Source organism: Amphiprion ocellaris, chromosome 21, assembly GCF_022539595.1.
Source record: "Amphiprion ocellaris isolate individual 3 ecotype Okinawa chromosome 21, ASM2253959v1, whole genome shotgun sequence".
NCBI lineage: Eukaryota > Metazoa > Chordata > Actinopteri > Pomacentridae > Amphiprion > Amphiprion ocellaris.
Genome location: NC_072786.1, coordinates 13573356 through 13586737, shown reverse-complemented (window position 1 = coordinate 13586737; position 13382 = coordinate 13573356). Strand labels below are relative to the sequence as shown.

General features: G+C 38.6%; 1 protein-coding gene across 3 annotated transcripts in view; it reads right to left on the bottom strand.

Moving 5' to 3' along the window:
* Positions 1-6186, bottom strand: part of impdh1b (IMP (inosine 5'-monophosphate) dehydrogenase 1b) — a 29638-nt gene extending 23452 nt beyond the window's left edge. The window contains exon 1 of one of the 3 annotated variants that reach the window (XM_023284756.3): positions 5540-6186. In XM_023284756.3, coding sequence (XP_023140524.2) covers positions 5540-5757 — 218 coding nt within the window. In that variant the 5' untranslated portion in view covers positions 5758-6186. The remainder of the gene's footprint in view (positions 1-5539) is intronic. The other 2 variants (XM_035954843.2, XM_035954844.2) reach the window with 2 other exon arrangements.
* Between the last annotated feature and the right edge of the window lie 7196 nt (positions 6187-13382).

The following is a 13382-nucleotide window of genomic DNA, read 5'->3' as shown; positions in this document are numbered from 1 at the left end:
CAATGACCGGAGTGGAACAAACACAAGTGGAGAAAGGGACCTTAAGACAGCAACAGGGACTCTCACACTAAGCTGAAGTGAATCAAATGCACATAAATGATGTAATAATGTAAATGAAATGCTTCTTCAATGCATTATGGTTGCAGGCTCCAGACTAAATTTGTCACTGGTAGCACCAGTGCGATCAACCTTCTCATTTGGTCGCATCTCCCACCTGGTCACAGGCAAAACTCATCACTTACTGAACATTTTTTTAATCGAAAGACATGACAATTCACCAATGTTCCCCAAATGCCCTGCATTTCAGGTTGCAGTAGCTGCTGCTGGGTGGCTGTGGTGCTCAGACAGGTGTGTGACCAAAAGTGATTTTGAAAAGAGTTAAACTATGGCAGTGTAATGCAGATTTGTTCCAGATGAAATCAAGTGATATTTTTCTCCATGCAGTCTTTTCTATGAGCAGCACATGTAGATGCTCTCTGCATTTCACAAGAAGACCGCATTTTTAAATACCACAGTACACCGCAGTTATAAAAGTACTACTTTCCACCACTGTGGTTAATGCAGTAGCTGTCTGTGCTGAGTAGAGTGACACCAATACAGCTTAATGATCATCATGCCCCTGCACAGTGCGACCACTTGAAATTTTAACTTGCACACTCTAAAAAAAAAAGGTCACAAATGCAAGACTAGAACATTAAACTTCACATATAGGCTTGCATTATTTGACAGAGTGACAGTATTCTCAGCTACATCAACTGGCACTGAAAGAAGTGCAGAGAATATTAAATGTTCCTGACACGCTGAAAGGGATGTAAAAACTTTGCAGTTAGAGTGAGGTCATTAGAAGCAATGCTAGTCTTGCAGACCAAGAGACGCTGCTGCAGAGCTAGCCTATGCTTCACATGTTGATGTAGTTAAACCCCAAGTTAGTTTCTGACTTCGCCATGCATGTCTGCTCAGATTCTCCAGTTGCCATCATAATTTACTGCTTAGCTTGAAGCACAAATTTGCAATCTGCATATTGGTGCTCCTCAAGTACAAAAAAATGACCACTCAGAAAGATTCAAGTTGCAATCTGCCACCATTCTCCATAGGGCTAATAGAAAGACTCCACGTTGGACACACTCCACCACGAAAGGAGCCACAGCTTCATATAGGGTATCGATGTGCATAATGCCAGTTAGACAGAAACAGGAGACCATTAAAGTGCACATACAGACACGTACCACACAGTCAGCACATACACGTGCACATTCACATGACCTGCCACTCTGTCACTATGCTGCCCTTGTCATCAAGCTGCTGGTGGCATAAATGCATGCAGACTAAAAATCCCTGTTGCTTTCTCACAACTAAATATAGAACTGTCAGTGTCTATTATCACCTTGTCTACAGCTTCATGGCTCAGAAAGGGAAGTGTTAAATCACAAATTTAAACACCATGCCTGAAATCACCACACCTAACTCTGCACTGTATAGCCTGTCATCCTGCTAGACACACACCAGAAAGGATATAACCTCACTTTTAGGCCCGCAAAGCATCACTGTAGTGGACTTTCTAACCTTATCTGATTTTCAACTTGTTAAGATTTCATGTAAGAATTTTGGTTGTTGTTTTCAGTTTCCTTTATTTGCATTACATTTACATGTCTACAGGGTCAGACAAACATTTTTAAAAGTAGGAGATTTGTGAGAGGGAGTTGAGTAATTTCCCTTGGAAGCAAATATAAAATCAAAATTGATTCATCAGGTCCTATATGTTGGTAGTGTTCAGAGCAGTGGAAAGGTATCTTAAGTGCAAACCAAATTGGTACAAATCATCACCATTGTGGAACAGCAGTAATTTTCTCTCAGGGGGAAAACCATTCATAAACAGAGTGGAATAACAAAGGCATTAAGGTATTACAGGACCTTAACGGGATCTGTTATTAAAATATAACATTGACAAGCACTCTTTATTTTTCTACCTCAGAATAAGATCTGCATGTAAAGCCTATGGAGTTTCCTGGGGATCGGAGCTGAAGGATCACCCCATTTCTAAGTTGTTACTAGATGCCCCCAAAAGGATAGTGTCTTTTTTTTATGATCAACTACTGAAACAAAGTGCGGTGCCCTCTGTGGGGATGAAAACATGGGAACAAGACATTTCAACAGACACATTTAAACCAGACTGGCAAATAATTTGGCGCAATATTGAAAGAGTTTCCAAAAATTCTAATCACCGCTATATACATATGAAGTATTGCCATAGAGCATATCTACCTCCACTGGTGAGGCACAGAATGGGGGCGGCACCTGATCCTTAATGCCCTTACTGTCTCCCGGGAACCATAGGCTCCTTTATTCATGTTGTATGGGAATGCCCAGCAGTTCAGGAGTTCTAGCTGAAAGTGGTGAACTAGTGCATTAACAGGAGTCCCTCTACCAATGGATCCCGCTGTACACGTTTTGGATGATGACTGTCAAATATTGCTTCACAGGAAGATGCATAAAATCTGGCTGGCAGGTCACACTGGGGTCAAACTGATTATTGCTCAAAGATGGAAAACTAATGATGTATCATTCACTCACTGGCGTCACTGTTTTCTGGACATTGCTTATATGGAATTATCTGCTGCAAGGATTAACAATGCAGCATCTAATACAACTGAACTGTGGTCACAAGTGATAGAAGATCTTGGAAAAATACTCTCAGAATGAAGTGTTATGTAACTGTCATTTATATGTTTTGTGGTAATGTAGTTGCATGACATGCATATGCACTGTAGCTGGTTGATGGGCGGGTAAAGGGAGGGAGGATGGGGAGGTGGGTCAGAATGTGCGATGTTAAGAAATTTACAGAAAATCACCACTTATGGTTATATTGTACTGTTCAATATACATGCTTTAGGTATACTGTGATTTTCTCAATAAAAAATTGATGATAAAAAAATTTGATTCATCAGCATGTCTAACTAGTAGGAATTGACTTCAGATGTTTTCTGTTTGTAAAGAAAAGTTTTCATATCATTTAACAAAACCTAACTCTCGTTAGTCCTGCATCTCAGTGAAAACAACACAAGTAGAGAAAACTTTTTGTGCAGTTTAAATGCAGCAAATTATTTTACAAGAATTAAAAAAAAACTGGAATCAGCATGTACGACATTATTTAGAAGTGCCCACAGTTGTTACGAGTACTGGACAAATACTTTGCATACTATAGATATTTTATTTCAGATATTGTTGTGTTGTTTCCATACTTGCTTCTTATCTGCTCTGTGTAAACACAACCTGCAGTTCAGCCAAGTCAAGCTGAACAGCACTTGAATTTTTGTCACATAACCTTTGATTACAGATGAGTTACTTATAGCTTTATGCTTGAATTAGGGAACACAGAATTTTTGTTTTTAACAGAATCTGGTTAGAGCAAACAATGCCATTTTGGCGGATTTTAAAATGAGAACAAATGAATGTAAAATACAATGATTTTGGATGACATATCAATGTTTCAGGCTTGGAATATGGTTATTTTTTTACCTGCAAGTCACCGATTATTAGTTCAAGGACCATTTACTAAGTGAAAATCCAATAATTCTTCCTATTTACACAGCTTTACAATTATTATATTTAATATGATTATTTGAATTTAAGTCATGGTTTAGAAAACACTGACGTTGATTCCATCCATCAAAACAGACATATCTTTGCACCAATCCAACCAAAGTATCGACAGACCTTATAGGCTCAGTATAATAAACTGTGTTTTTCAATATCAGGCTGACTATCTGTTGCCTTATTTTTTATATAAGTGATCAGTTCCGATTCATATTAGCAGTTATGTCACTGATACAAATATTATTGCAGTTAAGCAACAAAACTGAACTTCCTTTAAAACTCCCAGTAGTAGCCCACTTAATATCATATGCCAAAAAATTATTGTCATTCTCTTGAGGAAACCATATTTGGACTTTTATTAATAAAATGGATTCATCATGCATGACTACTGTGTTCCCCGTTACAAACTGTGAATCTGTGAACAACAGCTCAGCTGTTTGCTGCGTAGATGAGCATTTAGGTTGGCTGTGATCACAATGACACATCAGAAGATGTATTTGAATTCATTTGAATTCATTTGTTGTCCCTTTCAACTGTGGCAGGCAGTATGGCAGCCACAAAAATTACATAAGAGCATGTTTGTTTATTTTCCAACCAGCAGAGTGTTGTTTACAGATCTGTCTGATATTTGAGTCATTTTTTTATGTATCATCAGCATTCTTGTAGATACGTCTTTCAGAAATTAAAGACAATAGAGTAACACCTGGTGTTCCCTGCAACCTGATAGGAATCACAGTCCTCCCTTGTTCTATATTAATCTTAAGTAAGGGTTGCTAGATATGTCTGCCAAGGTGACTCAGGGGATCTGATTCCCTCTCTGTGGTTGTGTCCAATTAAATGTGGGTCACTGTAGATATGGGTCAGTGATTCTTTTATGCACTGTAGCTATTCCGAGCACTTAATTCAGTCTTGTTTATCTTCCTTTCAGCGTACGTCTCACTGCTGCCTTGATGGTGCATCACAGAATTGTCAGGTGGGACAATGGGGAGAAGGGCCAGGTTAAAAATAGCACCTGTCAGCTTAAGATGAGACAACTTTAGTTGTGTTAGCACCTGCTCATAAGTCAAACGTATTATCAATATGGCCTTCAAACTACCCAAAAATTTGATTTAACCTCAGGAGCACTAGCACATAGATTTAATGCAAGTGACTGTAAACTGACCCAGCATGAAGTTAATTTACGTATGTAACCTTATAAAGCCACAGCCAGTGAAAACATGACAGGTGGAGAGCTGAGCCCACATCTTTTATGCTGACAATAAAGGTAATTATTAATAACAAGTAGAATACACAATCTTGTATTTTTCTGGATATACCGATAACACATTTTGACTGATTGCTGATACCAATATATATTCCTACTTTTCCATCTAATTGCAAATAGCATTAAGTCTCTCCTTTCATGGAATTAACATGTTCTTATGTCTACTCTTATCATGATGGACACCGGCAGGTCCAGACATAAAATACTGAGTGTTTCAAATGTATATATTCAGTGAGCAAAAGAGAAATTTTTTCAGCTTTTCTTTTTTTCAGCGTGTAAAGCACATTTTTTATGTAACATTTTGAAACAAAACTATCATTTTGTAGCCTGAAAGGTGTTATTTACTTGAGAATTTGATATTGATGTTGTAGCCTTCACCGGTTGAAATAATGATTCTGATATCATCATGCATCCCGAGTGAAAAATCATTTAAATTTTGCTTTTGGACTTATTTTTTCTTTAGAACCAAGGCTGATAATTTATTTTAAATTCTAAAAAAAAAAAAAGGCTCATAGAAGGCTCTAGCTGCTGCTGTTAAACAATTCATTCTGACAGATTTGCAGTAAAACCCACAGAAACGCTTTTATGATGGATCTTGTGACATCATTTTAAATTAAAATTATAATTATTTTTACCATGGTAATGTTTAATTTACAGGTACAGGCATTTCATTTACCTCACCTCTCTCGGCCTAGACCGGCCTGGATGAGTGTGGCGCTGTACCGCTGAGCTGCAGTTTCATGTCCGTGGCCGTGTGAGGTTTGCCGGACATAATGCTCTACTTCCCGGGATGAAACACTGCTGCGTGGGGGCTGAGCGTCCCCCACAAGTTTTCGATAGTCCCCCTGCTGGCTCTGCCTCGCTCCTTCTCCAAAGTGCTCGTATCCAAATCCCTCCATTATCTGTCCAAGGTCAGACTCTGAATCCTCCTTAGTTTGGTTGTGTAGCCAGTAACAGCAACAGTTTCACAAAACCAGACAAGATATCCAGCAGCTGCAGGTTACATTTGGGCCAAAACAGGGTTAGCTGAATTCTTGAAACCCTGTATTAAGATGAATGTCATAACCCAAGTTGAGTGAAAGCTATGGAGTTACAATTTGCAAAACAAATTCTTCATTTCTCGAGCTATGAAGCTGCATAGGTGGAGGAAAAACCGAAAAACCGGCGTCTGGCTGCTCCGTCTGCCGGTGCACAGGATGCACCTGCCTACAAAAAGGCACCAGCCACCTCTGGGCGTGTCAACAGAGGGCGTCACCTAGGAGATTCTCCCACTGAGAGGGTGTCACCGTGGAAATGATGCCAGCAGCAGAGCGTTGTTGTGGAGAGGGAGGCTGGTGTCTCTTTGAAATCTCGCAGGTTTTCTGTCAGGGCCATGGAGAGGGTGGAAGAGCACAGCGCAGCCCTGTACTTTACTTACATGTGGGATAAAGTGGTCATTGCCCCGAGCGTTGAATACAAGTTGAATGGAGTGAGTGGTACTGTCCTGCTGAGTGCTCCATGAAGCTCTCTTTATGCCCTGCTCACTCTCTGTGTTTGGTTAATCCTGCTTTCTATCAGTGGCACCACGTCATTTTCACAAAGAGGATTTCAGAATTAGAATGAGCAGCACTAGAGAGATCTGCGAAGAGAGCAAGATCATCGCTGCGGTGTGTTATTTGTCTCAGTGGACTCGACTGAAACCAAACACATGCAGAAAACATAATATTTATGCAAGCATGAGACACAGAGGAGTGTTTTTTTTAGGCTTAAATTTAGCTCCTCACTTCAGGGTTTCTGGCTGTGCTTTTTACTGCAGACCTCACACAAGATGCTGGTTTTCATTCCAGAGTATAAAAACAACTCTGGTGTAAGAGGGAGAGACCCGAGGTCAGACCTACAATCTAACACAACATGTATTTGTACCCAGACGCTGCTGAGTAAAGATTGCACCAAAGTGTGAGTGTTACATAATCGCTCTGAAAAGCATTTTGTTTTCAGCTGAATGTCCCACATGGCCACAAGTATGTCAGTCAAGTCAACCTGGATCCTTCTGACATGCTGAAACTCATACTTGCGATGGGATGTGCATATAAAAATGGAAATGTCGACTTGTTAGCATTTTATGTGTGTGTGTGTGTGTGTGTGTGTGTGTGTGTGTGCAGATGAATTCCCCTCCACAGACACACACTCAGGCAGTGTCTAGTCTCTAAGGGATCACCTCCAGGTGACTGACTGTTAGTGACAGTTGCTGAGACCTTAAGATGGAAAATCTTCTTAGCCTTTGAAGCTCCAGTAAGATCTCCACTTACAACTCGCATCCTTCTTTAACACATGGTAACAGCAGCCACAAAAACCCACCTGAACACAAAAGTAGTGATGATGCTATCTTCTTTGCTCTAGCGCTTTAAAATCCTGTAATCGGTGGAATTAAAGGTTTGGTGTCACCTCCAGGAGAACCTCACTCTTAAGTTCACATGTCCTCAGGTTGTCCCTCCTCATTCAATTACATTTATCATAATGAACATCATGTGCACAGCGTGGACAGTCATTGATTGGCTGAGACAAATCAGAGTCATAAGATTTAACGCATGAGTAACTATTCTCAACAAAAGAGTGCTCCTTGTGTGGGTAAGAATGTGTGAGTAAGAGAGAGACTGGCTATTGACGACATCTTCTCTCAGATGATCAGAATTAATTTCACATTATGCAGCTGTGATAGAGCACAGGCCTACAGCCTTTTTGTCATTATTTTCCACCTTAAAAAACAGATATGTCCTCCAAATGTTATATTCTATAAGTTATGTAGTTAATTATTTGTTTTTTATTATTATTATTGCTTGAAATAAACATAATGTTGCATCACTTTGGATTGCTGACTTCATTTGAATGAACAGATTTATTATTTTTTTAGCCTAAAATTCTATTTTTGCCTCAGAGGAAAACATACAATATAAAAAGTGCATTTGCACTGTGGTTTAAATTAAGTTTAAAAAAAAAATTAAAAATTCTCATTTAGCTTTCAGGTTTGGTGATTTTCCTGAATTCTGTCAACTTAAAATTTCATTTTGGCCCTTCTTCTTTAGCATTATGTGTCTGACGTCCATGTTTTTTTCTTTTTTTTCTACTGCAACTCAACTGTTGTGATCTTTTACTAAGATTACAGAGTAAAGAACAGGAAACAATGGCAGGTCTAATGAAAAAGAACGCTTCACATGAAAATGCTTAAGCTGGACAAATTGGAATTACAGAAATGCAAACTGTTCATATGAGCGTTGACCATTTATGGCGACATCCTCGATGCACAAATAATTCTACAATAAATCTTTTAATGAGAAGAAAGAAACCACACAAAGAAGTCAGCTAAGGAACACATGATGGGTGCTGGAGTGAAGACAAAGGTAGCAGATGTAGATTTGTGGAGAAACTAAATGATGATATTAAGGTTAAAAAGATTTTAAGCATCATTATCAGCTCAAAAATCATGTGGAGACCAACACTGCCTGTGGGAACAGTTGCATAATGTATTCTGTGACTGTGGTGAGAGTTTTCTAAAGTAGATGATTGTTACAAACTAGAGGTGTGGCATTGGATGTGGTTTGTTTAATCGGAGAGGAGGTTCTAATGCAGGAATAAAAAATAAAAAAAAAACGCAGTTTTTGAAGTTTGATTCACACCTGAAGCTAAAAGCCAGTACAATACAACTTCTACCACGTAAATTTCAACCACCTTGTCAAAGTCCCACTAAGGTGTGGGCCTGCAATACAAAATTACTGAAGTGCCATAAAAGTAGATACTGTTAAAAAACATTCAAGCTTTACATCTTCGTTTCAACAGTCTATATGAGTAGTGTCAGTGCAGGGATCTGAATCACAGGCTTCAGATGTCAAAGAAGGTTGAAAATTATTCACACTGTTAAGAGAAATCGCAATGCAAATAGGAATACTGACTAAAATGTGGACTAGAAGAAGCCAAGAAAACAGATCTAAAGTCAAAATACAGAAAACTGAACTGCAATAGAAGTGACTTGACAGACTTCAACAAAGATAAAACTGGCCTACCTGGATTATAAATTAAATTCTAAACCTGGCAACTACACTCAGTCTGTTTGCCTGTTCATTTTACAGGTATGCTACATTAAGGAACAATTCCAAACCAAAGGGCAACACCTGGGTTGTGTTGGAGTAGTTAAAAAAAAACCACCTTTTTATTGACCTCAATGGAAAACATCATGAGGCCAAGAAAAGATGTAAAAAGGAGATAATAAGAGCTAAGACAAACTGTGGTGCTGGGAGAGTCTGACTGTACTTACACTTGGCCACGTAATCATAAAACGATGGATGCTTCTGATGTGGATCTGCTGAGAATGGTGTCACTTTGATTGTTGCTGCAGCAGGGAATTCTGGGAAGTCATCATCTCCTTCCTTTCATAAAGAATGGACCAGAGCATCCGATGCTAAAGAAGAGAAAAAGCAAGCATTGCGTTACTTTATCTTAGCACTTAGAGAATTCAAGCAGCTCTTATCACAGCTGCCACTTAGATACTCCTCAGTTATTAATCTTCTGAAGCAAAAATCTATTCAACCGCAACCCAGTTCTGCATCGATGCTCCCTGATCACACTCCTCACATGTGCAGCCCCAGTTCTGTATCTGTAATGGAGGAAACGCCACACAACCACAACTCTAATTTCCATGTGGTTGTTTCAGAAAGTCAGCCTCACTAATAAATACAATGAAACTGCTTCAGTGAAAATGAAAAAATTAAAAGGAAAAAAAGATATTTAAAGTGGTACATATTTAAAGACAAAATCTACAGAGTAACGTCTTGTTGCAATTAGTGCAAATAACCATAAATACATATGTTTTGCTGCAACAACATCTACAGAATATAGAGCCTGCAAGTCTTTTTATGTTTAGCACAGCAAACCTGACAGAAAAACACATTTTATCAAATATGTTTCTCAAAAAAAGAAAATGAATGTAAACCCAAGTTACTTGGCAGCTTATAATAAAACAATTTAGTTTAGTGACCTGATTTAAATTTTATTGCACTGCATTGTGTTTAAATTTTCCCATAAAGCAATTTGTACCTCTGTTTTTAACAAAGCACGCCCCAGGGCAAAGCAAATTCAGTATCCCTGACAAAGATCCAAGTGACCACAGGATGACAAACAAACACTGCTATTAACACCAGAAACTATGCCAAAATAGACTAAATGAACTTCAAACTACATATACAAAACAAACAAAGCTGCTAATTTCCATAACCCTATGTTAAACAACTACAAATGTCTTAAAGTGAATGTAAACCTGAATGACTGTTAATGGTAAAATTAAAATGAAAGGATGCATGAAGAAGATGCCAGCAAATAATTTAGTGCTGATGTTGCTGTGGGTGCGGTGCAGCATTTCCCACTGAGAAATAAACCTTCTTCTGATAGTGCATGAGCATGCTCACAACTTGGACCCTCAAACTGACATGACTAAATGGAATGCAGCCATACCTGCCATGAAGTGCATACTTTTGCTTTTTGTGCTGTGACATATTGTAATCCCTATTATAATGCAGCATAACAGACAGAAACTAAAACATGATGATGGCGGAATTACATTTAGCTGCTTCAGTTTCAGTTTTATGTCTTATGTTACTCTGTTACTGAGGCTTACTGGGACACTTGATAAATGGAAATATCATTAATGTTATTTATGAAACTGCTGCTTTTCTGTCTCTGACAAGTCTGCTGTGAAAAGCTATATTGTGTTACAGTATAATACTATCAGACTAAATATGATACAATATAAACACTCTTCTGTGGCCTCATTGTTTAAAAGCAACGTGTTGAATTTCACCTCTTACCAGAATGCTGTAATACAAGAATCCTCAAGCTGAAGAGTTTGCTTTTATTTTCTAACTGTCAAGCACTGCCATCTAGTGAGCACAATGTCTTATTGCGTCATTAGAACCTTTTGAGTGAGGGATTTCCCAGTGTGCTCAGTAGCGTCGATTCTTTTCTGGCAGAAATTAAATCTGAATCTGTTCCCAGTCTATGGCTGCCATCTGAAAAAAATGACTTTTTACATAGCGCTGTTTCTATAATCTGAGTTAGTTTAAGTAACCATAACGTACCTATGTTTCTGTTTTAATCATGACCTGACAACAGCTGCATGGATTCTGTGTCAAATAACTAATGAGTTTCCACTGGTTCCCAGTCTGTTGCTCTCTCTTTGCCCATTTTACTACCACTGCCAACCTTTCAGCCTATGTACAGTGGCTAAAGTAGTTAAACCGATAGTTTCTTAAGAGTCATCTGTTTCAAATCTGCACACTGACATGAAAAGAAAAAGGATTTATTATGATTATATAGATGAGTCATGTGAAATATTGGTAGCCTTCCAGTTACTGCTGAGTGAGAAGAAGATTATGGCATCAACTTCTAGTCACACACATTGTGGTTAACCAGGTTGAATGTGACCCAGATTTGGCCCATTATATTTGCTTGGTTTGGTCTTTTTTCCACATCACCATGTTGTTCTCTATCCCAAACTAAAAGCTCACAGCTATCTGTGAGCTCATATTATCAACTATGGCTGACATATCACAGCTTTCATGTAAATCCAACACAGAAGTCACATAATTTTGTGCATTTAAGGTCAAATTTGAACTTACTGTGTGTTAAACCCTGTCATAATAAGCATATTTAATTAGTCAGCAAATAATAATATAGAGAGTAAGGCAAACAGTGGGTCAGAACAACCATGGGGTAAAAAACTGACTCGGTGCTAATTTGTCCCAGATGGGTCTTACTTTTATGCAGTGAATTTCAGAGTGCAGACTCTCCAAGCTGATTGTGCAACTCCAGGCTTTTTTTAACCACAGGATATCATACGACTTGATTCTGTGCTCAGGCACCATCAGAAACGATCGACTCGCAGAGAGAATGACTTGCAGTGTCTTTTGTAACAGTGCAGGCTTATCTAAATTAACATGTTGCAGTGTGTTTGCTTGACTGAGGAATAGCAAACTTGACTGGCTTTTCTGCTAAACACATAATGGACTTTAAGGTTCTTTCATGTCTTTATTCATCAGCCTGGTACATTTTACCTCCGGGCCTCTTAAAATGTAACTGTTCCTCAATAATGGTCAGTGGGTAAGTGAGATTGTATCTTCACAGAACCAACTCCAAAACTTTGGAACAGCCTTCCTCTTTCAATCAAACGTCCCTGTTTCATAAACATTTTTAAGAAAAATCTAAACACATACATGCTTTCAACGGGTTTTGGTTGCTCCTAGTGGTCTTCATAATTTAGTATTTTATAGTCACTTTATTTTAGTATTTGATCTTACAAGTTGTTATCCTGTTTTGCCTTGTTTTTCTTATTTTACTAATTGATTTTACAAGTCTTTGTCTTGTTTTTTTGTCCTAATTTTTTGCATATAAATTGTTCTGCTTTATAAATAAACTTGATCTGATTTCACAATTTATGGACCTTGGTTTGAAAGTTCAGACCATGCCAAATTTTGAGCAAAGAAACTGTTATCAAAGCAGTGTGGACGGTTCACAGCCCTTATTTAGTTGATTAAATTGTGCCTCAGGAGACTTGAAATCATAACTGTTAGATGAAAATAAAAGAATACTACTGATATAATGCTCTGCTTATTCTTCTGAATGGGGAATTTTCAAGTGAAAAGTCTGGAATCTCCACTCTGGCATGTGAATAAACTGGAAACCCCTGGATCTTTAATAGGTCTGAGCAAGCCCACAAACCTAAGCGGTGAATAGGCGCTAACAAATAACATGAATACAATGTCACTGACACTTACTCACTCCTTTGTGTGTCAGTGAGAACATACAGCAAACATGTTGCCTAATTGATTCCTTTAAGTCTCTTAGTGTTGATCTAACAGTTAAAACCTCCCCATTTAATGACCGGCTTAAACAAACAGCGAAGCGAAACCCTGTATTTCCTGGCATATCATCTTACTCTATATCGTCCTTGTTCTCTGCAGGACATACCCTTGCTCAGAGACTGCTTGAGACAGATACCAAATGGGTGTAACTGCAACTGATTGGTGAGTTGGCTACCTAGCCTGTAGGGTAATGACAAGTACATCCTTTCAGCAGGAAGACGAGCAAACCACCAAACACGATCAGACACGACTTTCTGAGCTGGAAGATACAAATAACACATTGATCATTTGACTCTTCTTCAATGCAAATCCAAGGAGAGATTGTCAGATGGGATTAAAGGCACTTTTAATGCAATTTTAGGATCTCTCCCCAGAAAGTTTCACCACCACTGACATATTAAGTCATTTGTGACTTGGCAGTTTCACAACCACTTACACCATGAGGAATGCGAGTTCTGGTAGAAGATGTATATCTGGGGATTCCAAAGAAGCCTTTTGGGTGAGAGGTGAACCAAAAAAGAGAAGTCCAGTCTCGTTCCACTGAAGCTTCTAGTTGTCACCATGACCTGGATAACTGAGAATCTATATGGATATGTCACTGAGTTAAAGTTTGAGAACGCTAAAAATTGTTGGTTACC